Source organism: Aythya marila, assembly GCF_965140915.1.
Source record: "Aythya marila genome assembly, chromosome: 8".
NCBI classification, from domain to species: Eukaryota; Metazoa; Chordata; class Aves; order Anseriformes; family Anatidae; genus Aythya; species Aythya marila.
This window is the reverse complement of record NC_139049.1, coordinates 32,739,707-32,766,571: the sequence shown is the minus strand read 5'-3', so window position 1 is coordinate 32,766,571 and position 26,865 is coordinate 32,739,707. Positions and strand designations below refer to the sequence as shown.

The following is a 26,865-nucleotide window of genomic DNA, read 5'->3' as shown; positions in this document are numbered from 1 at the left end:
CCAAAATGTTGCTAGAAGAGGTAGCTGCAAAATGCCCCAATGCTAATAGATGTAGACTAAGGTAGAATTAGTTTCTGTGAAATTTCTGAAGTTTCATCAGTGAAAAAGAAATGTATTAATATGAATTATCTTTGTTATGAGATGCATAGGGCTGCAATCTATACACAAATGCCTGATGTCTACCCATAAAGGCAAAAATACAGCAGAGACACCTAATCACTCTCTCTGTTTCTCATTTGCATTTGCTGTGGTATTAATTACCATAGCTAGTATACTTCTCAAACTGATAGAAATAGAAACCTCGTCCATTGATGGCTGAAATTGACATTCACTATAGAAATACTTGCAGTCAAATAATGGGCTATGATTATCCGACAGACAAAAAAAGTTCGAGCAGGAAGAAAAAAAAAAAAAAAAAAAAAGAGATTTTAGCTGTTACAAAAAGTCAAAATCCGAAAATTTATTTATGTGACATTTTATAAGTGGTGTCCAAGTGCAGACACTTCCCTTTCTATGTACATAGTGTAGGATAATAAGAGCTAGTAAGAGTCATTCCTCTTTAATCACACTATCAGACTGGCTTGAAGTAGGTGGGCAAGGCACTGAGTCATATCTTTCTACTTAAGGAAATGCCTCCCTCCTTTGTGAATTTCCATTGTGATCGGAGAACTCTGTGACAATCAGCTTTACTTTAAATTGTATTTAAATAGTATTTTTGTGTATTTGTGCTTGCTGGGGAGAACGTGCCACCAACACAGGAGAACACAGTTAATATCTCACACAGACAACCTGCTAAAGTGATCATGAATGGGGATGAAGAAAACTACTATGGAAAACATGGTAATTTATGTGCTTTCTTAGAAAACAATTCATAAGGGCCTGATCTAAATCTCATTTAATTCAACTGGGTTATTTCTATAAACTTTAATAGACTGGGATACAGCCCCAAATGTTTGTTTTTATAACTTCCTCAATTATTAGCAATATCCTTATTTTTTCCAGCATAACATTTGAAAGTTTATTTAAATTGCAGATCAAAGGTAGACAGTATATATTTGCCAATTTTTATTTAAGACAGGTAATTATTAGTCTTTTTTTAATTATTAAATTAATGCAGTGATAAACTGCAATGTTTAATTCAATTTGCTGTTTGGAGTCAGAATTGGTAGATCAAATATCCTGTGAAATATTTATATTAATGGCATTATAATTCAAAATGCAAAAGTATCCTATTAAGCAGCCCTGAAATAGATCTGCCTCGTCTGCGAAGACTATAATCTCAGTTTTTAATACTAGCAAAAAAATTACAGTAGTTATGCCACATCACTGCTTTCTTTCCTTACACCTTCCAAACTCCTGAAGCTTGGAATTTGCTTTCTAAATGTGATCTTTGGGCTTTTATAGTTAAGGAAGTGATTTACTTTTACCAGGAGATACCTATTAATAACATAAAATAAATGTTATTTTATTATCTTATGTTATTATTATTATTATATTATGTTATGTAATTTTAAAATAAGATAAAATAATTTATCCCACCCCCTGAAGAATCTTCTCCATTTTTAAAAGAACGATATTAAAAAAAAAAAAAAAAAGTAAGGGATTTGATTCCTAATTTGGAAAAAATGAGAATGAAGCAAACAACATACTGATTTATTTATTATTATTATTTTGCAATAAAGTATATTCCCAGTTTCTGTGTTTAAATCCAAGATTTAAAGTTTCTGCATTTAAATCCCAGTTCCTGCACCTGGGGCACAACAACCTCTAGCAGTGCTACAGAATGGGAGATGAGTGGTTAGAAAGCTGCCTGGGAGAGAAGGACCTGGGAGTATTGGTTGATAGTCAGCTGAATATGAGCCAGCAGTGTGCTCAGGTGGCCAAGAAGGCCAACAGCATCCTGGCTTGTATAAGAAACAGTGTGACCAGCAGATCTAGGGAGGTGATCGTCCCCCTGTACTCGGCTCTGGTGAGGCCGCACCTCGAGTACTGTGTTCAGTTTTGGGCCCCTCGCTACAAGAAGGACATCGAGGTGCTTGAGAGTCCAGAGAAGGGCGACAAAGCTGGTGAAGGGTCTGGAGAACAACTCTCATGAGGAGCAGGTGAAGGAGCTGGGGTTGTTCAGCCTGGAAGAGGCTCAGGGGTGACCTTATGACTCTATGTATTTACCTTAAAGGAGGCTGTAGCGAGGTGGGGGTTGGTCTATTCTTCCACGTGCCTGGTAACAGGTCGAGTGGGAATGGGCTAAAGTTGTGCCAGGGCAGGTTTAGAGGGCAGGTTTAGGTTGGATATTAGGAAGAACTTCTTTACTGAAAGGGTTGTTAGACACTGGAATGGGCTGCCCAGGGAAGTGGTTGAGTCACCATCCCTGGAGGTCTTTAAAAGACGTTTAGATGTAGAGCTTAGTGATATGGTTTAGTGGAGGACTGGTTAGTGTTAGGTCAGAGGTTGGACTCGGTGATTTTGAAGGTCTCTTCCAACCTAGATGATTCTGTGATTCTGCTTATGTTTTGGTAAGGAATATTCCAGTGATGTTACAGACTACTTTGGTCAGTGAATTTTAATGTACTTTAGAATTTGCATATAGTTACTCTTTCCTGTGTAAACTGCCACATTCTTTAATGGATTTATGTCAAGAGTTGCATTACAGAGGGGCACAGTTTAAGTATCATGGCACAGCAATGTGCCATGATAAACATAGTGACTTCTGACAATGAAGAACAGTTCTTGGAAGAAGTTTGCCTTGCTGCAATAATTATACTGCTGTTAGTGAATAATACTATGTTACAGCATCCCTCTGCTTTCTTGATGGACAAGAAAGTTTCCATTTGAATCACAGCTCATTATCTGGAATGCTTTGTCTGTTTTTATTTTCTTGCCTATGAATTAGAGATACTAGTTTTTATTGTATCAGTATTGTGAAGTTCACCTACACTTGAATATGTTCCACAAATATATACATCTTTTGACATGGATTTTCTTGTTTCCGTTTCAGAATCAGGTATGATATAAATAACAAAACTTGAACTAGTTACAATGTTAGACACTCTGTTAGTAATGATTTTATTACAGTGAGAAGGACACTGCAATAAACATGTATCTTGCCCAACTTGTTATGTTATAAAACCATTCTATTTAATGGAGACATTCTGGAAAATCAGGAGATTGATTTGTCAACAGGCTTTCAACAGCACCGACTGACTGGAGAAACATCTATAAGCAAAATAAAAGTATGGGTTTCCCCGCTGAAAGCCTATCATATTTTTAAAAATCTAGCTTGTTCCAATGCCAAGAGGATCAGGTATCTATCTGAAAAGTAAATAATATGTAACACATTAGAAAAGATGAAGTACGTTCAAATAGATTTGTGATGTGCTAGGTCTTGGCTGGCTGTAATCATAATTACAGCAATGTGGGGCTGGATGTATCTCAAGAGATCCATTTGGCCATCTTCGTGCTGAAACATGGTACATTTTGCTATTCTGTTCCCAATGGGTGTTTGTCTAATCTGTTCTTAAAGCTTATGGTGAGGAAAATCAGAAGTATGCTTGAAAACCTATTCCAGTATTTAACTGCCTGTGTGCTCTGAAAGGTTTCTTAATGCCTAATCTAAACCATCTTTGCTATAAATGAAGTTGTTTCCTCCTCTTTCTCTGATAGAGGAAGCTGAAGATAAATGATCACTGTAATTTTTGTACAGTATTTGAGGACCATTTTTTTGTCCTCTCTCCCTTAATCACAGTCATTGAAGTTTACATTCATTTACTTCTTTTTGTAAACTTCTTAGTATCTTGCTTTTCAGTCAGTCCTTCTACTCTTTCCAGTTTGTTTGTATCTTTTGAAATTCTAGTGCCGTGTTCTAGATACAGTTTTTCAGCTGAGGTCTTACATGTCCCAAGCAGAAGGAACAATGACTTCACCAGTCATGATCACCCTTCTTCAATCAGTTGTGCAATTTTTTTTTACAAAGGCATTGCTTTACTGACTCATTCTCTCTTTGTAGTCTGCCATAATTGTTTAGGGTTGTTGATGTTGTTAAAGGCAATTATTCTATATGGATTTGTAACCTGAGTTTGTCTTTATAACTTCCTTCGGTTTATGAAAATCACACTGAATTGTTAAAATGTTTATCAAAATAATTTTGATTCTGTCTCCGGAAGCATTTTAACACTTGTCACCTGCACGATTTCTAAGTGTTCATTCTATTTTTTTTTGTTGTTGTTCAAATTGTTACGGAAATTATAATAGCCCTGGAAAACAGGTTGCTCCAGTAGTGAGGTTGTGCTAGCTACTGACACTCAAGAGTGAGATTTTGGAGTCAGTGAATGGTTTGGTAAGTGTTTGCCCTCAAAAGCAAACAGATTGTAAGAAAGAATTATTGGGAATGAACTGAGATCAAATGAGAAAAATCATTATATATTTTATAAATAACAGCCAATGTGTACTGTGAATATCCTGTGCAGTTCTGGTCTTTCCTTTTCCAGTGATATATAGTAGCACTGAAAAAGGTCCAGAAAAAGAATATCAACATGACCAGAAGTGCGGAACAACTTATGTATGAGAAACAGCTAAACAGACTAGGACTCTTGACTCTGGAGGACAGATTAATAAAGAGGAATATAGTAAGAACCTGTAAAATTATCAGTAGCATACTATGCTACAGGTATGAGCTGACTGATGGCAAGCTTAAAACAAACAAAAGGAGATAGTACTTCAATATTTCATTAATCTGTAATAGGGCATTGCAGATTCTGAAAGTGTGTGTGAGTTAAAGAGATTTATGAGATAAAAAGAAATTCACCAACAACTACTAAATACAAAGTCTGTTCAGAGTCTTTGGTTCAGAAAAGTGCTGAGTTGCAAATCTCTATAATCTTAGAGAGAATTTTAGGAAAATACCACTGTTAGTCTTGATTTTGCATTTCTCCTCAGGTGTTCACTATGGCCCCTTGAAAAATACAGGTCATAGGTTTGATGGAACTTGTGATCTGGTGTTGGTGTTCTTACAGGTTAAACTTGGGTCCTATATGAGCTATGTACAAAGGCTCACTTCAGTATGCCTTATGCCTAGAATTTATCAGTAGGAAGTATTATAACGGATTCTGAATTGTTCTGTAGAGAAGTTATTTTTTATATGCTTAATTTGTAGAAAATGTTATATGAATAGATTCTTGAAAATACAGGCTTTGGCCCAGCATAAGCTATTGTGTGGAACATTTGCTTTCTGGAGCGTGGTGGATTTCCATTGTCACTGAGTAACAGAATAACTTAAATCATCCACTCTCCAGCATTTCTGTCATACTTGGCTCCTCCAAAGTTTTAGCTTTCCCAATCTCTTTGTTAAAATGTATTTGTTTTAGAAGCTTGGTGAGGTGGAGCTGAACAGCTCAGATAAAGAGCAAATAGAATTGCAAGATCTGCTTTGTTTGTTGTGCTGGTCTGCCAGTATTTTGATAAGGTTTTCTGATATAAACCAAGAACAAAGTCTAGAGTTAGTAAGTAAATTTTGCTTCTAATAAGTTTCTGAATTCTTCTCTAATTGAACAAAAACAAGTATTTTGTTGGTGGACTAGGAAAAGTTTAGGCTGGTAACAACACCCTTTAACACTAATTGTATTCTGAAGAAGAGATCCTTAAGTAGGCAGCGAGACGGTACTCAGCCATTTGTATTGTAGCAATGATATCCTAATGAAGAAGTGATTTTTCACTGCACATAATTTGGTTTGGTAAATCCTTATAATTATTGAACTTCAAAATACCCTGGAAGTCTGAATAGCTTTAAAATCATGGTCTTTTAAATGAGGTAGAATCATAGAATCATTAAGTTTGGAAAAGACGTCCAAGGTCATCTAGCCCAGCTGTCCCCCTGCTACCAATGTCACCCACTAGACCATGTCCCTAAGCACCACGTCCAACCTTTCCTTGAACACCCGCAGGGACAGCAACTCCACCACCTCCCTGGGCAACCTCTTCCAATGCCTAACCACTCTTTCTGAGAAGAAATTTCTCTTAATTTCTAACCTGAACCTCCCCTAGAGTGATTTGAGGCCATACCCTCTTATCCTATCGCTAGTTATCTGCGAGAAGAGGACGACCCCCAGGTCCCCACAACTTCCTTTCAGTAGCCAATGTACAGCAAATGTTTTTGAAACTAGAACATTGCTAGTAATTAAAAACTAAAACGGCAGATGGTGTTACTCCATGCAGGGCAATTTTTTCATCTCTCAGGATCTGTGAGTAAAGACAACCAAGTAATCTGCTTAAACTCCAACCCACAACAAAAGAAGGAACTTGAAAAGGAAAATTTAAACTCTGCCATAAATTTTTGTTATTATTTCAGAAGTGAAATCACACTGTAAGCCTTTGTATTCAAGTCCACATTTGAAACACAGATTGGAGCTAGTATTTTGTAGTTTCTCAGTAAGGTTTGCTTATTTGTAGAGAGGATCAATTGGAACTATGCTAACCGGGATAGCCATCCATAGAAATTTATCACAGTTAATTCCTTTCATCTGTAAACTCAGGCTAGATGCTACCACCTGTTTATAGGAAGGTCCTGACTTGACCGTCTTGTCAAATATGACCTTCTGAGGTTCATACAAAGCAACAAACATATTCAGGAACGTATGCGTTTCTTCCCCAGGATGTTCAACACCAAGAGCTTGTAGCAAACAAATGTTATTTGTTGAAGCTACTGAATGTAATATTTCTTGATCAAAATAGCAGTACAGAATACAATACGTTATAGTAATGTTGGCAAGTGTCCTGTTTTCAGCTAGGATAGAGTTAATTTTCCTCCTAGTAGCTGGTAGGGTGCTGTGTTTTGGCTTAGGAGAAGAGTGCTGATAACATGCTGATATTTTAATTGTTGCAGAGCAGTGCTTACACCAAGCCAAGGACATTTCAGCTTCTCACTCTGTCCTGCCAGCAGGCAGGCTGGGGGTGCAGCAGGAGCTGGGAGGGGACAGACCCAGGACAGCTGACCCAAACTGACCAAAGGGGTATTCCATCCCATCTGATGTCATGCTAAAAAATATATAGGGGTGGCTAGCCAGGACTGGGGGGCTGGCTGCTCAGGCATAGACTGGGCATTGGTCAGCAGGTGGTGAGCAACTACATTGTACATCGCTTGTTTCGTACACATTATTATTAGTAGTACTATTATCATTATTATTATTATTATTTTTCTATCTTAATAAACTGTCCCTGTCTCAACCCACAGGCTTCATTTTCCTGTTTCTCTCCCCCATCCCAGAGAGGGAGGAGGGAGGGTGAGCAAACGGCTGTGTAGTGCTTAGTTGCCGGCTGGGTTAAACCACAACAGCAAGATGCTGGACAACAAAAAATCTGATCCATCTTCCTGTATTACTTATAACCACAGAATCATTGAGGTGATTGGGAGGTCTCTAGTCTGACATCCTGCTCGGAGCAGAGTCAGCACTGAATTTCTGCAATCTCCAGCCTGATTCTTGTCATCTGGTAAGCCCAATGCAACAAGGGCAAACCTGTGATGCTGGTATCTAAAATAAAGTCCCGTAACCAAAGAAGTAGGAAGTAAGAATAACTGCAAAGGTGGAAATATAATGCAGAATCATAGAAGAATATAATGCAGAATCATAGAAGAGACATTTAAGATCATCTAGTTCTTAAGTACAGAAGTGACTCCAGACTGTCATTAGATTTTTAGAGAAAAATCAGAAGGGCGTAGCCTGCAGCTCCAGAGAGGTAGGTTCATTTACTTGCTGCCAAACACACTTTGTGTGCAGCTGTGAGATACAACTGTTGTCTCTCAAATATCAGCAATTTTATATTGTGAACTCTTTGCATAGGTGTAGTGATAGGATGTACATTGGAAATAATTATGTGGTAAATGAGAGGCCCTCATTTTTTTATGCTAGAAGAAAATAAGCTTTGATCTTCTCTACCAAAATTAGGTAATCATATTGGTGAATTACTGATAATGCTGACATGAAATTATTTTAACAGAATTGAGTAAATAGGAATATATAGAAGACATTCTTCAAAGACTGCTATTAACTCCCCCCTCTATGTAAGTTTTATTTTTAATAAGGACATGCTTTTATGCTGTTTTATTTTAAATGCAGGTGAACCAAGGAAATTTGACCCAAAGTTCAGAGGACCTATTCATAACAGGTAAATATCTTAAGTCATTCTTTTTTCATTCAGTTGGGTTTGTGGTGAACAGAGCATAAACATTTAATTTACAAAACTTGTGAAATTGATTCTGCAGTTCTTTTTAATCCAGAAGACTATCCTTACCACACTTAAGCAATATTATATGTATGCTTTTAGTTCTTTCAACCTAAATGCCAATTCTGTATGCTTTGTGTTGTCTAGTACCTGCTGTCTTAACTTGAGCTGATGTAAGCAGAACTGTTAGTTATCAAATACTACTAAGCCTGCAGGAACTGGTGGCGCAATCTGTATCTGTGCAGTCTGTGGTGTTGTTATATTCTGTGGTCCCTTGGCTGGATAATGCAGTCTGTCTTGTTTCCATATAGTATGGGACTGGAAACCAGACATACTCTATTCTTCAGTTTGCAGCTGGTTTTCCTGCACAGAGGGATGAAACTGTGATCATATGCCAGGACAGCTTAACATTTTTACTGTTATTGTATTCTGATCTAGTGAAAGGTGTCCCTGCCAATGTCACAGGGGTTGGAACTAGATGATTTTTAGAGGTCCCAAACCATTGACATTTTCTGCAATTTCAGAGATATATATGTGGTATTCTACCATTTCATCACTTTCTACCATTCCAAAGCAGCTTTTAAAAAACAAAATCACATAAAACCATCCCATAACTGATATGCCACATTTATTCAGTGCCTATCATAAATTCCCCGGTGAGATGATATTACTGGAAACGCTACAAAATAGGTCAGTTCCCTATACAGTGAGGGCATGACCTCATTGTACAGTAGACCATAAGGCAGTGATTCCTAAATTGGTACATACTAAGCTTACATTGCAACGAGGTGCATCTGGGTTTAGATTCAACATATTGTTTTTGCAAGACACTCAAAAGACTTACCTGACTGTGTAGGGTCATCAGTGCAGAACTGTGCAGTAGACATGTAGAACTGTAGACATACCCTTTAAGTAGTTTGTCTTTTTAAGACAATGAATGTTTGTTTGTTTTTTTTTAATTTCATTTTTTTTTTTCCAGTTACTGAGATGAAGTGATTAACAAATGACAATCTTTTGAGCAAATAAGGATTAGCTAATTCCTGTGAACAAAATGCCTTCTCAGAATATATTCCTAAGAGTTCAACAGGAGAAAAGTAGGATTTTGCCCTGAATTTGCTCCTGACTTTGGGACTTCCCACTTTTCTGTAGGAGGAGAGAAACTGATGTCATTTAACCCTGGCAGGCAGATAAACACCACACAGCTGCTCAGTCACTCCTCCAGTGGTATGGGGGAGAGCAGTGGAAAGGTATGAGTGCAAGAACTCATAGTTTAAGATAAAGACAGTTTACTAAGTAATGCAGAAGTCGTGCACACAAGCAAAGCAAAACAAGGAATTCAATCACTACTTATCAGCAGACAAGTGTTCAGCCAATTCCAGGAAAGCAGGGCTCATCATCTGTAGCGGTTTCTTGGAAAGACAAATGCAACCACTATGAACGTCCCCTCCTTCTCTTTCTTTCCTGCCAGCTTCTATTGCTGAGCACAGTGTCATATAGTATAGGATATCCCTCTGGTCACTTGGGATTGCCAATCACAGAATCATAGAATGATTAATGGTGGAAAAGACCTTCAAGATAATCTGGTTCAACCGTGACCTTACTACCAATGTCACCCACTAAACCATGTCCCTAACTGCCATGTCCAACCTTTCCTTGAACACCTCCAGGGATCGTTATGCCACTACTTCCCTGGGCAACCCATTCCAATGCCTGACTACTCTTTCTGAAAATGTCTCATGTTTTCTAACCTAAACCTTCCCTGGCACAACTTGAGGCCATTCCTTCTAGTCCTATCACGAGTTACCTGTGAGAAGAGGCTGACCCCCAGCTGGAGATGTATTCCTTCCTCACACCAGATCTATGATCAGTTTAACTGAAATCATATGAGACAGAAAAGATTTGTGAAAGCAATAGCTGGCATCACAAAAATATCTAGCACAACATGTTTGAAGTCTAACCTGTCTTTAATTCATCAAAGGCAGAAATTTACTCCAAACCAACTTGCGCTGCCCCCAGAGGTTCGCTGGTAGGAACTGAATATGTTTGCCACCTCTCAGTTTCTGAATGTACGAATACTTGCCTCATTTCACAGCCCTAAAATAGTCTCTCTCTCTCTCCCCTTCCCTTCTATCCCACCACTTCACTCACTGAAAGTGAGCTGCTTGAGTGTTAAAAGGGACTAAAGATTTGCATATTGTATCTAGTAAAATAAGTAATTATTTTTTATGAGCAACAATTAGTCTGTATGACTAATGAGTCTCTATGTTTCAAAATTCTCTGAAGCTACCCAATAAAGTATTTATTTATTTATTTATTTATTTCAGTATTTAGTTAACAGTGATACTTGGCCACAGGGAGTTTTACTAGGACCTATACAGGAGTTTGTGTCGTACAAAGAACAGAAAATCCTGTCTTTTGGTAAAGTGTTTATGGGTACTTACTCATTGTGGGGTATACAAAACTATAAAGTAAGATTAGCACAAGTAGATGTAATCTTTAATTGTATTTAGTTATCATAAAATGAGACCTCTGAGAATTACACTAGAAGAGGATCCTGAGATTATAGGAGTTGTAATTGAAGTATTTATGGTGGCATATTTCTCCTTAGATATATTTTATTAAATCTTGTGTCTCTTATAAACTGCTCTGATGCCAAGCTTCAACACAGTGTCTGAACAGACTTGGACAATGAACAGCATTTCTGTCTTTAAGTAATTGTCCTTCATTAGATTACTGTCATACTAACCTTGAATCTGTACCAGCTTTGCCTCACTAAAAATTTATTTCAGTGATTTTTTAAAACTGTATCTCTCTAAAGAAACGAACAGGAGTTTTCATTCCTTTTCCACACCTGAAAACACTTTTCAAGATCTCCAGTTGTTTAAAAGTTCATCTTCTTTATGCTAAAGAATAACGGTTGTTCATAAAAGGAAACGTAGACTGGAAAATGGAAAGAAACATAGCCACTAAAAATTACTGTTTGTCATTGGAGTTTGCATTCTGAGATTTCTTACTTGCAGTCTTCAGCTCTCATCCACTTGGCTCCTTACGTAGACTCTCAAGCAGAACTAAATATTGCTCAGTTTATGAAGACACTCTTTAACATGAAGAACACATTAGACTTCCTGAAGTGATTATTGCTCACTCTTATATCAAGAAAAAAAAAACAAGATACAGCTTTGATCAGGTCAGAACAGAAGCAGCTTATTGCTACAGCTGTAGGAGAGAGTAGAGAGCAACACTGAAGTCTTCTGCCTATGCGAACTCTGCCCAGGCAAGGCAGCTACAGATTTTACGTACCTTTAGGTTATACAACCTGCTCTTGACCAAAACTGTGTCAGATAAACAGAATATTGTAAGTAATAGTGATTGAAATACTTCAGATGAGTAAGGTCAAGACAGTACATCCTTCTACAAATAATTTTCTCCTTTGTTAATGAAATTGTGCTGACTGGTGAGACCATTAGTTGCAAATATTTTTTAGCTAGTGAGGCCTGCAAAGACCTATGAAGCATGTGCTGCCACACGTCTTCAGAAGTAAAAACTTGTGAAGTTAGCTTGTGAAAGAGAAAATTGGTCACTGTAACTGGAGACCTCAAAATTTGTTGTCTCTGTAAATGCATACTTGCCCTTCTCCTACCTGCTTAAGTGTTCATGTTTCATATAAATTACATCTCTAGAATGACTCTGATCAGGGTCAGATGCTGGAAAAAAATGATTGTAGTGATCCATATCTCCACTCCTCTGTCTGAATGAGCTTGATATGTAGACCAAAAAATTAAAAACAGCAATTGAATTGAATGCTGACTTCTCAGTTTTCAGACTGGAGAATGTGTTTTTTAGCTTGTCTGCAAATAGAGGTATGGCGCTCCAAAAGATTTTATCTATTTATTTATCTATCTATCTATTTATTTATTTATTTATTGTAGAGAATGTTTTGGTTGCACTAAATGAGGTCAAACAACCAAGTCAGAAAAGTCAGAAATTTGTGCAGAGATCAGGGTAGGTAGTTAGATACTGGCTTTTTTTTTTTTTCCACTTTTTTGTTATTTTCCCAATCATAACCTATTTATAATGCAGGTAAGCTGTGCTGGATCATCATCTCAACATATTGTTTATAATACCTGATACCAGAATTGATCTCACGTTTTCAATGTTTTAACATACCATTTGTTTTAAGAACGTTTAAGCCTGTTCTTCCATATGTTTTTATTTCTGCCTACAATTCAAAAGACATATATATTTATTTGATGGTCTTGCAGTGAAAGCAGGACCTTACACCTCACATGTGATTTTGTGAGTAAGACTTCAGAAAATAGTAAGTGCAGATGCAAACATACTTATGTAGTATATTACGATGTGAGAATACCCTATGGCACTCATTGTTTTCAAAGGGTCGTATTAGACACCTTATTTTTTAAAAAGTGTTCCCTTCTGTCCCTAGGCATTGTACAGACATTATTTGCTGTGTAATCTTCATAGTCGTCATTCTGGGTTACATTGCATTAGGAATTGTGGGTAAGTAAAAACAGGTATAGTATGTAGTAGTGCTTTCTCATACCCAGGAGAAGCAGCTTTGTGAACATCAGTACTTTTAACTGACATGTCCCTTTTGCTTATATCTACATAAAGCATTCAGTTCAATAAGTAATACCTTGCTTAGAAGCAAATCATGAATTTACATTAGAAGCAAATCATGAATTAACACTCAGTGTCTGTTGTAATTAGGGAGACACTCAAATCCACATATTTATGATAAAAAAATTAAAAATGAAGTATATTCAAGAAAAATGACATTGATAATTTTGGTAACATAAAGTAACTGTGGTGGAAAAAGCCTTTCATTTGTCATTAAGCTGAAAGCAAAAGATAGAGATAAACACTTTAGTTTTCAGAGGCTTTTTGTTCTGCAGATTACCAAAAGAACCTATATGAGCAGTGAATGGGGAAGTAAAAGAGGTAACTTCATTTACTATGAGATCCAGAGTTGTTTGCATATTAAGATATTCATTAGTAATACCCATTTTATTTTGTGTGAGAGAATTGTATAAATGCCTGTATGTGAAAACACAAATAATATTGTGAAAGTGTACTTGCTGTGTGTCTGCATGCTTTGCTGAACTCTAATTTATTTCAAAATAAGAGGTCATCTTCAGTACAACTCATTAGTCATGAATTGAGCCTTATGTCTTATTACAGAAACAATAAAAAGTACATTTCTGTATTTTCTTGTGTGAAGACCCTTCTAGATTCCTATTAAATTTACCTTGAGGAGTAAGCAATAAATAAATGTAGCTTTATCACACAGCTGCAGTGACTGAAAATCTGAATCCAATTTTGCTCTCAACGTTGTATATAGCACATAGGTTTTAGCTGTATGCACATCTGTTTAACAATGGAGTAGAATTTGTTTAGGTATATGTTTCAAGAAGAGTTAAATGTAGTCTAAGTAAAAGGTAGTTAAATCTCCTTGAAAGATGAAACATGATAATTTTTGATACTGGTCTTTCTTGGTCCTGCTTCAATGATGGCTGCTGTTAAATGACTTTACTGAATAGAAATATTTATTCCAGGATTTACTCTTTGTTTCATTCTGTTAATTTCACAGATGAGCTAATAGTGCCAATTTAACAATGTAATTTTATTTCCTATGGAACTGGCTTAACACTACATACATATTTCTGAGACCTTGGGTTTATCTGGGTGATATTTTACAGAAGTTAGCGTCTTAATTGATGATGATTTTGATTCAGAAAGATATACATAAAAGGCAACAAATAAGTTCTATTGGAAACGAGCCTCATGTTCCAAAGGACAGATTAATTTGAAGTAATTGCTTTTGTTGTATTGCTCAAAAGGATGTTTATACAACTTCAGTGTATTCAGCATGGATTTACAAATTCTGCATCATGTGTGCCACTACCTGCTTCAAAGCATTACTAAATTGCTTGTGTTAAAAATCTGTTAGAACAATTTCTCAATTTTCAGGTTAGGTTCTGCACACATTAAAACATTAAAAAATACATTTAAGAGAAGCAAATTAATAATGTGAAAGACTGCCCTTTTGAAAGTACACAGTAGAGGGAATGAAGCAGATAGTATAAACAGATTTGTGGTTATTTTTTAAGTATCAAAAGATGCCACTGTTCTAATCACGTTTTTTCCTTGACAGGGAGCTTTCCATCCTTTACAACCAACAACATAGCCCTAGAGCACAGAAAAAGAGGAGTACACCTGATAGACATTCAGATTGACAGGCAATAGGTATTTTTGATACTGTCCATGTGTGTTGGCTCCACATCAGTAAAAGCGCTGACATAACTGCAAACCTCCTGACAACGAAATGGTGCTATCATATAATGTCATGCTGCTGCTCTGGGGGTTGGCTCAACTGTGTAATATGGTTCAGCTGTTCTTTAATTTTCTTTTTTCATCTCATTTTTGTTTGTGCCAGCACTCAGACCACAGCCTTATGACTATTAGAATGTGCTCAGAAAAAAAATCTGAATGACTGGATTCTGTTTTATTTAGTGCTTGATAGTGGGTCACCAATAGTACAGCAAAACACACAAAACATGCTGCTCTGTCAAACTAGTTCTTATAATAGCCTTCTTCCCTCAGTCAGAATTGTTGAATTAGATACTTATTCTGCACTGCTTATGCCAGAAAAAAAAAATTGTGTATTTATGACATGGATTTTTTCACTGTCATTGTTCTCAGTTTGCAAAAAAAAGTGGCAGAGAAATGTTTATTAATCTTGATGTTTAAGGCCTGGCACAGCCAGTGAAAGAAGCACATATTTTCTCTTCTGGTCATTTCCCTTCTCCTTCTGCTGCTGAGTTAATCAAATGCTAAATGTTTATGTTGTAAAGCGGACTAATTCTTTTTTGTTTCACTTTGGAATTTAGCTGAGAAGCGTCTTCCTCTGTTGACCCAGCAGCTGATTCCAGTGGTGGAATTTCATAAAGAAAAGTGTGCTCAATCTATCTTTTAAATCAAATTAGTTTAGATATTGTTTTAGTAAAAACATGACTGAATCCTCAGGCATACAGGACAGCTACTGCCAAGCAAGAGAAGTTTTAGAGAATTTGGTAATGGCAAAGCAGGAACAGTCTGTACAGAAATTCTATTGAGAAGTGAGTAGTATGCTCCATCATTTATATTCTACTATTTTCTATTAGTAATTGAGAAATACACTGAAAACGATGAGTGATGAAACCTGAGACCAAGGATTGACACAAACCCTGTGAAAAAGAGACTTTTGAAAGATTTCAGCAGAGCTTCTGTTGCAACTGAAGAGTGAGAGGATGATACACTGCCCTGCTAATTTAATGAGCAGAGTTTTATTCCTGATGGCTATATTAGTCCATTGAAACAGACTGAAGGAAGTAAGCCTGAATCACATTGACCTTTCTGGTGGAAAGATCCTTAGGAAAAGATTGCTGTGTACATAAGCAATACACTGAGACACCAAACAATTACTTTACATTGCTTATCTCCTTTTTCCCAAGTTTGTCTGAGGAATTAAAAATAATTCCAGGTTTAAAATGCTACCTTAGTAAGGGGTATTATTGGCTGTAGCAGCTACTTCCAAATTATATGTACAAAGGATCTTTAAGTCTTGCTACTAAATTCTCATCAGTACTTTGGAACTGGCATGGTGGGGTTTATCTCCACTGGTTCCTGTTTCATAAAGTGTCAAATAAAATAATAATTTAAAACACTAATTTTTAGCCTAGGAAAACACTGATGTAGAAGAGTCATTTAACATCATACAAATAAGGCCTGAAAGGCTTTTCAGATCTGTATAGGAGCTTGATTCATTTGAGCTCAGATTTTTAAGTTTATGAAAAGTAAGGTCTTACTAAAGTATAAGGAAACACTACTTATTGTCTGAATCACAATGGAAGAAAGTGTACATGGCATAACTAACAGACAACAGTGCAATCACCAGAGAGCTATGTGATGTCATGCATACATACGTGTAATTGAGTTTTCAGTTGCCTACAGGTGAGAGCTGATAGTTCATGTCTCCTGAATGTTCCCATTAGCTAGTGTTAATGAAATAAGTAAGTGGGGTTTAACAAAGAAAAAAAATAAATGGGGTTTAACACCAGTGAAGCACTTCAGCTTTCTGTGAGCATCAGAATACCACAGTTAATCTGAAATGCGATCAGTCTGGAAGTTCAGAAGTTGGTTGTTACCAGGCAACAAATTTAAAAATTCCAGAACACAAGCAAAATGAGATATGTTAAAATAAACTAGGGGATTTATTTTGGTAACTTAAAACCATACAAGGTGAAAAGTAACATTACAGATTCTCTTTTGGTGGACGTTATTATAACTACTTGCAAAAGTAAAAAAAACTATGTTGCGTATCTGTTCCAAACATTCCATTAGATTTGTAATTTGCTGCTCTGAGATCTTGTATAGGTTCTGTCTCTACTGCACATATAATAATTGTTATAATAAGCACTATTATTCTCACCAAAGTGACCTTGAGGAAAATGACAGTTTCACAGTTGGCTAAATTTAATGCCACAAAGTGGAGAGAAAATGGTGTAATTACAGAGAAGCAAATTCAAGGTAGTATACATAGGTCAAAACCTAAAGTTTGGCTTCTGGCATTCAGTAATGTATTGCACAAGAGAGGGAAAGCTGGGACTGAAAACTTCGTAATAACTGCAATCTTTTACACATAATACAGACACAAGGAAATGGTTGTTAAGAGGATTTTTTTAGTGTTCTCTAGCAACCTGATTTTAGTGTGTTAGCTCAGGGTACTGATAAGGAATTATATTCTGGAACTATAGTTTACTTTCAGATGATGCTTTAGAAAAATGAAATTTCTGTGACTTAAAGGCAGATCAGCAATTGGTAGTCAGTAGTTCAAAGACTAGTCATTGGCTAGTCATTAAGGAAGCTTTTTTTGTTTTGTTCTGTTTTTATTTATTTATTTTTTCGCTAGGAAATCTACAAATCAATACTCTTCAGAGGCAATCAACAAAAATTAAAATGATACATGAGAGGTGACATTTTCATGCTAGTAAATTTCAACTACTATCAAGTTATTGCTATACACTTTACTGTAATGTTAAAAGATATATGTGTATTTGCAGCTTGGGTGCACGGTGATCCTAGGAAAGTGATTTATCCAACTGACAGCTATGGGCAGTTCTGTGGTCAAAAAGACACCTTCAATGAGTGAGTACTAAATCCAAATACCTATCTTTATGACTTATGCACTAAGAACAAAAAGTGAGGTTTCAAATTCTCTCTGTGCAATTGGTTCTTGTGCAAAGCTGAAGAGACAACTACACTTGATTTCCTCTTCTTGTATTTATTCCAAATAAAATTCATAAATAGATTAATCCTTCGGTGCAAATCTAGACACGAGTTATTACTGCAGTGCAGTTGTTCTCATTCAAAGAATATTTTTGGTAAAGTATAATTATAGCTGATTGCATCACTGATTGCATTGAAAGTGACTAGCTGGCTCAGCTTCTGGCTGTGAAGTTTAGGATATTTAATAACCATTTGAGAAATTCTTCTGTCCACATTTGGATAAATGTAGTCCTTAAAGCATTGTAGCCAGGTTCTCAGTTTCTCTCAATAAGCTCCAAATACCATAAAAGAACATATGGTAAAGGTCTTGTTTTCTGCTACTGCTTATCTGGGGATAGTGGAGAGCAGAATGTGTGGTCAGGCAGCTGTAGCCATACCTTTCTTGGAGATACCAGCCAAACAGCTCTGTTTAATTGTCTCAATTTCCTAATCTCTTAGCTTTGAAATTACAAGAATTAAATTTATTAGTTAATATCAACAGAGTATTTCTGCATGAAAACAGCTGCTCAGGAAAGAAGGATATCACATTATTGTTTCCTCTGAAAATCTAAAACTTTTTTATGAAACAAAATTTAAGAGTTTTGTTTCTTTTTTAAAAAAAGAGGCTGATGAAGGGACTGCTCAAAGGCTAATGCAAAAGGGGGGGGAGCAGTAGAGAGGAAGTGGAAGCAGGAGAGAGAAGAAGAGCTAGTACTTTGTATCCTCTCAAGCTCTTTTTAGAGAGGAAACACAAATGCTAGGGACTGTAAGAGGACAAGACCTGTTGCACTCTCTGACTAAGATTCTTTCTAACAGTTGTTGGCGAGTGACCAGAAGAGTCCTCTTCCTCTATGAAGAGAAAGAACTAGGAGCAAAAGTGTTCCCCTTCTTCTGTTCTTTGCTCTGTCTTTGCCCCCTCTCTGGTCCATGGGAAGCAGCAGCAGCTAAATAGGTTTGGTGGTCTGGGGCATACAGCATCCATGCACTGTGTGTGATATGTAGCCAGATTTAATTCTGATTACCCATTCTCATTGCCTCTTTCTTTTTGTTATTCAAGTCTTCAATTATTTCTTACACCATGATTTCCAGTCTGTATTTTATTTGCCACATGGAGGAGTTCTTTATAAAAAATTAAGCCAAAAGTTACACAATATAATTTACTAGAAAAGGAGGAGTGTTATGACAATATTAGTATTAGGGCCTGCCAGGAGGCTCCTCTGAACAAGTCCCTCTGGTTCCCAAAAGTGGAGGTGTGGGATGTGCTTATCAGTCCTTTATGGATACCATAAGAAGTGAGAAAGACTAACCCATAACTATGGTTTTCCAAAGTCCCTGCAGGCTTAATCTGTGATCTCTGAATTGCGAAGTGATGACAGTCTCTGTGATTTGAATTTTTTGCTTGGAACAAGCATCCCCAGCAATCTCACTGAGCAGTAGAAAAGAGGAGCCGATAAGCCAACACTCACAGTTTGTGAAAAAAGAAAAAAAAGGAAAAAAAAAAAAGAAAAAAAGAGCTGAACTCTAATGAATTCCATGTATTCAAGTTAATTCTACTTTGTATAGAATCTTTGTGTGGAACTTTATCATTAGAGTATCTTTTAGGCCTCTTCATACTCCACTGTAAACCATCCATTAATCTTCATGGAATCTGTAAGCTTGTTTTGCCTTCTACAGAGCATAGTGTAAACATGGAATACAATAGTGTTTCACTGTAATGGACACAGACCTAGTTTTCAGTGGCTGTTTCCTTTTGTTACCTATATGCTTAATCTTTGTTTTCTGCCGGTAATATCAGCAAGTGGGCTAACACATCTGAAAAAAAAAAAAAAAAAAAAAAAGATTTCATTAATGGCTTAGAGAAGTTTACAGACTGTAAATACTCACAATAAACTATCGGAGAAAAATGACATTTCAGTCCAAAATTTTATTATTTTGATTTGAAGAAACAAAAACTAGTGAATTGTATTTGCTAATGTGCATGTTTTGTTAAACAGCACATAATAGAACACACTGCACTAAAAACAAATTACGCATCTAAAATGTCAGGCAGTTGACCTAATCTCAGTTTTAAAAGGAGCTTGAATGTATGATTGCTATATATACAAAACTTGCTATATAATGGCTTTGTAGACATAACCATATTCAGCAGCTCGCTGTATATGTCCTAGAATGGGGATTACCCCAAAAGCACTTCATTATTAATATATCCATCCTATTCCCAGGGCAGAGCTCTTTCTGTGTTGCATTGCCTTGGTTTGCATCAGTGGTGGCTCAGACAGTGTTGTATTGTGTTTTCTTGCACATCACAGGCTACAGGGGAGTATATGCATTACTAGCCAGACCACTTATCCTCAGGGTACTCATCCTCCCGACCTGGAAGTCTGGGAACATAAGCAGAAGCCCCCTGCAAAGTTCAGGTGGAAACAGTTAGAGACATGGACTGTCACAAGTCCGTGGGACCAGATGGGATCCACCCAAGGGAGACGAGGAAGTTGGTGGATATGATTGCTGGGCTGCTTTACATCATCTATCAGTGATCTTGGTCATCCGGAGAGGTCCTGGATGACTGGAGACTTGCTAATGTGACGCCCATCTATAAGAAGGGTCATCAGGAGGACCCAGGGAACTACAGGCCTGTCAGCCTGACCTTGGAGCCAGAAAAGGTGACAGAACAGGTCATCTTGAATGCAATCATGCAATGTATGCGGGAACACCGAGGGATCAGGCCCAGCCAGGATGGGTTCATGAAAGGCAAGTCCTTTGAGTACTGTGTTCAGTTTTGGGCCTCTCACTACAAGAAAGACATCGAGGCCCTGGAGTCATCAGTTTTCAATAAATCCAAACTGAGGTGACAGCTACCTCAAGGCCTCAGTTTCCAGAAATTGTCAAGTGTGGGGATTGTGGGGTGCAAAACCCTCAGGCTGTCCTTTATATCAAAAAAAAGGTTTATGAGCATTGTTTTGAGATTCTACAATCATTCCGTTTCCTGGCTATCTGCTTTCAGTATCCAACCATAAAAGCTTTTGATTGATTTTGGTGCCACCTTCTGCTCAGCAAAGTAATCAACTTTCACAATGTAATGTTTTTAATATGCAGTTTCATTGATTTTGGTGCCACCTTCTGCTCAGCAATATAATCAGCTTTTACAATGTAACATTTCTAATATGCAGTACATACACAATATATTCAGTACAAGCAAAGGAACCACAGAGTTTTGCAGAGGTGTTTTACCAAACAGTCTTTCCCTTTTTAGAGGCAGAACTGCAGACACCTTCTAACTCTTATAGTACCTAGGGTTGTTTCAGCTTAAACTCCTGACTGTGGAAAAACTGTTCAAAATTAAAATTCTTTATTAAAAAAAGATTCTGGTTTAAAAGAACATTCAGTATCTGTTTGGGATTTGTCTTTTGTCTTGTGTTTGCAATATGTGCATTCTGAATAAAGGAATTAAAATACTAATTTATGCTATAAATTTTGGTGTGGTAGGATGTGTAAGCACCCATATTTATAAAATTAATTATCTTGTATTCTCTTTATAGGAACAAGACCATTCTGTTTTACTTTAACATTCTGAAATGTGCCAGCCCAGTAGTGTTAATAAACCTACAGTGCCCTACAACACAGGTGAGTGAAATACAGAGCTAAGATATTTTCCCTGCCTCTTAGTCATGGTGCTTAGGAACTAGACATACATTTGTATGGATTTTAAAATTGCTTTTCATGTTCTGTGAAACATTATATGATTGTTTTACAGATGACATGTATAGCATACAGTATCTGTCACCTGTGATGGTCAGAAGAAAATAAATAGGAATGTACAAGATTGGCTATTTTGGATCAGCATTGAATAAAAGTCTGTCTAGCTGGATAAAGTGACTTGTTATTCATAAATTTATCACAGGCAGCTGTTCAGTAGTAGTAAGTGTATGCAAAAAATAATTTTGATTAACATCAAGGATTTTCCAAACTGGATGTGTACAAGAAAATGTACATATCCCCAGTGAGAGCAGTTTCTGGGTATAGTTAGATCTTATGGTGCTTTCAAAATTGAAAAAAGATTATTTTTGGCTAATGCCACAGTACTCTGTTAACTGTGCTGCAAATTACTGTGAAGCTGTGAAATAATCCCTGTCACTGACCTCATGTGGGTTAAAATTGTTCTTCTGATCTTTTTAAAATTAGACGATTTTATTGACCTGTTTTGCTGAGCAATTGAAGGGTCCAGAGGGCAAGATGTATGAGGAACAGCAGAAATTACTTGGATTGTTCATCCTGGAGAAGAAAAGACTTAGGAGAGGCCTCATGGCAGCCTGCAGTTCTCTCACAAAGCGAGCAGAGAGACAGGCATTGATCTCTGCTCTCTGGTGATGTGCGATAGGACCCGAGGGGACAGTCTGGAGCTGGGACATGGGAGGGTCAGGCTGGGTGTTAGGAGACGGTTCTTTACTAAGAAGGTGGTCAGGTACTGAAACAGGCTTGCTGGGGAAGTGGTCATGGCACTGAGCCTGCCAGAGTTCAAGAAGCGTTTGGTCAGTGCTCTCAGAAATGTGCTCTGATTTTTTGGGTGGTTCTTTGGGGACTCAGGATTTGGTCTGGGTGATCCTTGTGGGTGCCTTCCAACTTGGGATATTCTGTGATTCTATGTTTCAATAATTCAATTGTACAAACAGTTATATCGGTTCATTTTGGAAAGCAACAAATTATGTCGTGGGATTAAGTTGGGAGTTAGGAGCAGGACTGCTCTGATCCACCCTTGCTGCCAAAGTAATTGTAGCGTATAAATGAACTAGGTGATAGAATTTGGTCTCAGTCAGCTTGACAACATTCAGAGAAATCCAGTGCTACTTTGGATGAGGGCTGTTAGATAGTAACCAATTTACATATGGTAATTATCTTTTTATTTCACTGTCATTTTGAAGTGGTTAAATTCCAGCTTGTCCTTACTCCTGATCCTAGTCCTTGCTAGATCTTTCTGGCCCATCAGTTAGTGTGACTGTATGGACTATTTAAAACAGCTGAAGAGATGGGTATCTCCAGGAAGGGAGAGCAAGAACCCTCTTAACACTATTCAGGTGCTGACAGAGTGGAAATTTTATCATCATCAAATTTGTTTCAGGATTCCCCACCTACCCACAATCAGACACCAGCATTATTACCCTGCAGCCTTTGGACTCTTTTGTTACTGGAACAATTCAGGCTGTCTAGAAATACTGAGTCATTATGTGGGAATTGGCTAGTACTGTGGTCAAGTTGGTGGTGGTTGTGAGTCAAGAAAGGTGGAATACTTCTTGAAACGGAGTTTGGGGGAGGGAAGATAGTTACTATGTTTATTTTCAGACATATATCTCCAAAGCTGAGAATGTTCTTGATTGCTGTTTGGTGCTGCAGAGGTTTAATACCCTGGTATTTTGCGAAAATGCTGAAGAAACTTTTCTTTGATAATACCTCTTTTGAACTGCAGAGATCTTTCATTCCTGTCCCTTTCTCATCAAATAGTTCAGGATAAAAACAAACAAACAAAAACAAACAAACAAACAAAACAAACAAGAACTGACATGGGAAGAGCTTCAGTTCTAGAGTAAGACTGGATTTACAAACTGTTATTACAGTTCACTGGACCCACAAACAACATATTTCATTGCCTGTTTCATAGGTGGGAAACTGAGATTATGGTAAAGTGTATACTCATAGTCACCTGTTGGCCCAACAAGGAAAAAGCTCTTCTTTCTTTGCTCCTTGCCTTCTGGGTAGTCCACAGGACCATAGTACTCATCAAGAAAGATCCTCTTACAGCATCTAGCCTCTAGCCTGTTCCAAGGATTAGCCTGTTAATCTAAGGATTAACCCAAGATCTTTTCCCAATATTCCTTTAGATGAACTGTATGTGGCAGAATGCCCTTGAGGTGAAATATAACTGCAAACGGCATCTCTCTGGTACTTGGGTAGCAAAGCTTTGCAAAGGGTGTTTGAACAGCACAGCTTTGGAAACAGAGAACAGCCTTCTGGAAAAGGCTGAAATTTCCTAAGAAGATGGACTTCAAACTGGCTTACAGCAATAAGCAACACTGAAGAGGTCAGCATAGCTGTACACTTGCATGATTCTAGTGACCAGGAAAGCCTTTAGAGCCTGTGTTCTAGGGCAGCTGCTTCTCCATTACCTAATCAGAATCTCTTGAGTGGATACATTCATCAAACCCCAGCCTTCCCTAAGTTTCGCATATAAATCCTATTTATACTGGCTGTACCTGCTGCACTGTGAATTTCATTCCTGAAATGTTAACCTCACTTGCTTTGTAATTAGAGATTTGTCATTAGTCAGTCATAAAATGTTACCTTTATTTGAGTGATACACACCTAATTGAATGTTATCTGTGGAGATGTATTAGACTGAAGAAATTGTGTAGAAGGGTAGTTTAGTTTCAGCTGCATGAGACCTTTTTTTTTTTTTTTAAAAAAAAAAAAAAAGTGAAGTTCTTCTTATAAATGTAATGGAAAGAAATGCCATTTATCCTGTGAAAATAGCTGCTGCACCACCTGGCTCATATAACCAATTATTATAGAAGGTCTAAAAAAGGTTATGAAGATGCTGAGGGGCCTAGAGAACAAGACAGATGAGGAGCAGCTGTGGTCCCTTGGTTGGCTCAGCCTAGAGGGGAGGAGGCTGAGGGGAGGCCTCATGCAGAGGGGCAGGTACTGATCTCTGTTCTCTGGTTACAGTGACAGGAGCCAAGGGAACAGCAAGGAACTGTGACAGGGGAGGGTCAGGCTAGGTGTTAGGAAAAGGTTCTTTACTGAGGGGGTGGTTTGGGTGCTGGAACAGGCTCCCCAGGGCAGTGGTCACAACACTGAGCCTGGTGAAGTTCAAGAAGCATTTGGACAATGCTGTCACACAGGGTCTGATTTTGGGGTGCTCCTGTATGGAGCCAGGAGTTGGATTCAGTGATCCTTGTGGGTCCCTTCCAACTCAGAATATTCTGATTCAATGATTCTATATATGCTACTACTGATGGCAGCAGAGGAGGGCCCCCAATTTTTTCCTTGTGCTCAAACAGAAATTTTGTTTTGATTAGACTTAAAGCTCTGTGTATGTACCAGAATGTGTAGAACCTAAGAAGATATGGAGAGCAGCTTGATATGCCAGATATGAGGAGAGACTTTGAAATGTATTCTATCAAACAGTTTTAGAATTATTCATCTGGAGATTCAAAAGCAAAACTCGTGTGCCTTCCTATATACTACAGTATTGCTTCAGACAATTGCATAAAACTGTGCACTTTTATAGGTGACCTTTTTCTTTCTTTTTAATTACATTGACTTTTATTACCTTTCTCTGCTCCCAGTGCATCTTTACTCATTTTTTTTTCTTTTCTTGTAGCTTTGTGTCTCAAAGTGCCCAGACAGGTTTGCAACCTATATTGATGTTCAGGCTTCCTACAGATATAAACCAGATCAGTGGAATTACTTTAAGCAGTTCTGCAAACCTGGTTTTAACAATCCTCGCAAGGTGTGTATGTATACAAAGGTGATGGAATACATTTTTTTCTTCAAGCAATATGTAATACACATGATTTTACTGGGCTACATCAGAGCTTTGAATTATTTCTGTTTCACCATATAAGGAGTTGTCCTGTATATATGGTTTGATACTGATTTAATCAAGGCTTAAGTATTGTATGCATACCAAATTCCCCACTCTTTCAGTGGATACTGTTTGCTTGCAAGAATATTTGCAGCTACCTGTGTAGGTACAGTACTGTGGCAAGGAAGTCTCCAGTAGTTAGGTACTCCACAGCAGTAGAGAATATGTCTCAGCCGAGTTCTTAAGGCTGCTACATCATCTACAGCTGCATAGTCAATATTTTTTAGCTAGGAAAATTTAATCTATCCTTCATATAACTGATTTTGCACTGAAGCGTATTGCAGTATTTCTTCTGTCTTTAAAAAACCTTGTGAATCAACAAAATTGTGTTAGCTTTTTACTCTACTTTAAGAGAAAAAGTGAAGAGGAGGCAAGGAACAACTGCCCAGTCACCTCGGACCTAGATAAAGATACAAAATGAGCAGGTCTTTTCTTTTTTTTGTCACCAGAAAAGGCAAGGAAAATAGTCTTTTCCCAAATCACACTGACAGTTTAGATTTTCACATCGTGAATGTGTATTGCAGCTCCACCAGTCAAGTTCAGGGAGGAAGCTACAAAACCCAGTTTGGGACATTTTCTCAGACTGGGTGAGAAATGAAAAGCATTTAGTTATTCTGTTATGTATTCAGCATTCCTATTTTTCCTCTTTTAGTCTGTTGCTCAAGTTCTACGTGATGAAGATTGTCCTTCGATGATCATTCCAAGCAGGCCTTGTGAGTGGTTCTACTTCTTACACACATCTTAGCAGAGTATTAGCGTTCACATTAAAGCACAACTCTGATCTGAAAAGTAGTCTGTGGCAAGCTCCCTAAGAGCTGTCTGTTATCTGATAGTGACTACATGTATTATTCAATCTTAAACAGCTTGAAAGTATAAAGATTTTTATTTTTTTTTCTAACTGCTGTCTGTGAACATTCAGCATGTGATCAGGTCAAGATGAGCTCTTTTTTGTTCATGAATCGTCACTAATAGAAAAAGATTTACAGTTCAAATTGTGTCTTTTAAAATATGTGAGCAAGCAACCCCACTGGCATCAAGAAAGTATCATGAATGTAAGAAGGATCATATGGCCAGCTATTAAAGTTCAAATGATACTTGAGCACAATTACAATGCGGCACAATTATTTGTTATGATGCTGGCTCTGCATGGCATACAGATCAGTAACGGAGGAGCCAAAAGGTGTTTTGGTCACTCTGGTCAGCAGGTATTTCTGAGTAGATAACCACAGATCTCAGAGTAGATCTCAGCTACAGAAGTGTAATATCAAGAGTATCTGCCACTGACCCAGAAACTCATGCAAATAAGAAATTGCTGTTTATTTTTCCATGCTTTAAAGTAGGCATCATGTAAATTGGGGGCAGGTTATCAACAAGAGGAAACATGGATTCTCTTTAATAAAAATAAGAATTTTTATTGAAACTGATGTGCTCACCCAAAAGGCAGAAAATTAATTTGCAAAGCTATTAGCTTCTTTTAGATGACAATAGGGGGCAAACATTACAGGAGAGGCATGTTACTTAATTATATCCTCACAATAATTGGTAGAATAGATAGTCTAGACTGAATATTGAACTCTGGCATCAGTTTATATTAGAACTAAATAAAGAAAGCACAGAATTCTTATATAAAGTTCAAGTTCAGCTGTGTAGGAGGAGTGACCCGCTCTTCCTTTCAAAAATGAAAACCAGGA

The 26,865-nt window shown here is 37.4% G+C and overlaps 1 protein-coding gene across 3 annotated transcripts in view; it reads left to right on the top strand.

The window, feature by feature from the left end:
- Nucleotides 1–26,865, top strand: part of SLC44A5 (solute carrier family 44 member 5) — an 86,803-nt gene that overhangs the window by 32,737 nt on the left and 27,201 nt on the right. For 2 of the 3 annotated variants that reach the window (XM_082765567.1, XM_082765565.1), the window contains exons 2-7: nt 8,106–8,154; nt 12,656–12,729; nt 17,331–17,415; nt 21,075–21,159; nt 24,911–25,039; nt 25,827–25,887. In XM_082765567.1, coding sequence (XP_082621693.1) covers nt 8,106–8,154; nt 12,656–12,729; nt 17,331–17,415; nt 21,075–21,159; nt 24,911–25,039; nt 25,827–25,887 — 483 coding nt within the window. Of the gene's footprint in view, nt 1–765; nt 841–8,105; nt 8,155–12,655; nt 12,730–17,330; nt 17,416–21,074; nt 21,160–24,910; nt 25,040–25,826; nt 25,888–26,865 lie in introns of those variants that run through there. The other variant, XM_082765566.1, reaches the window with a different exon arrangement.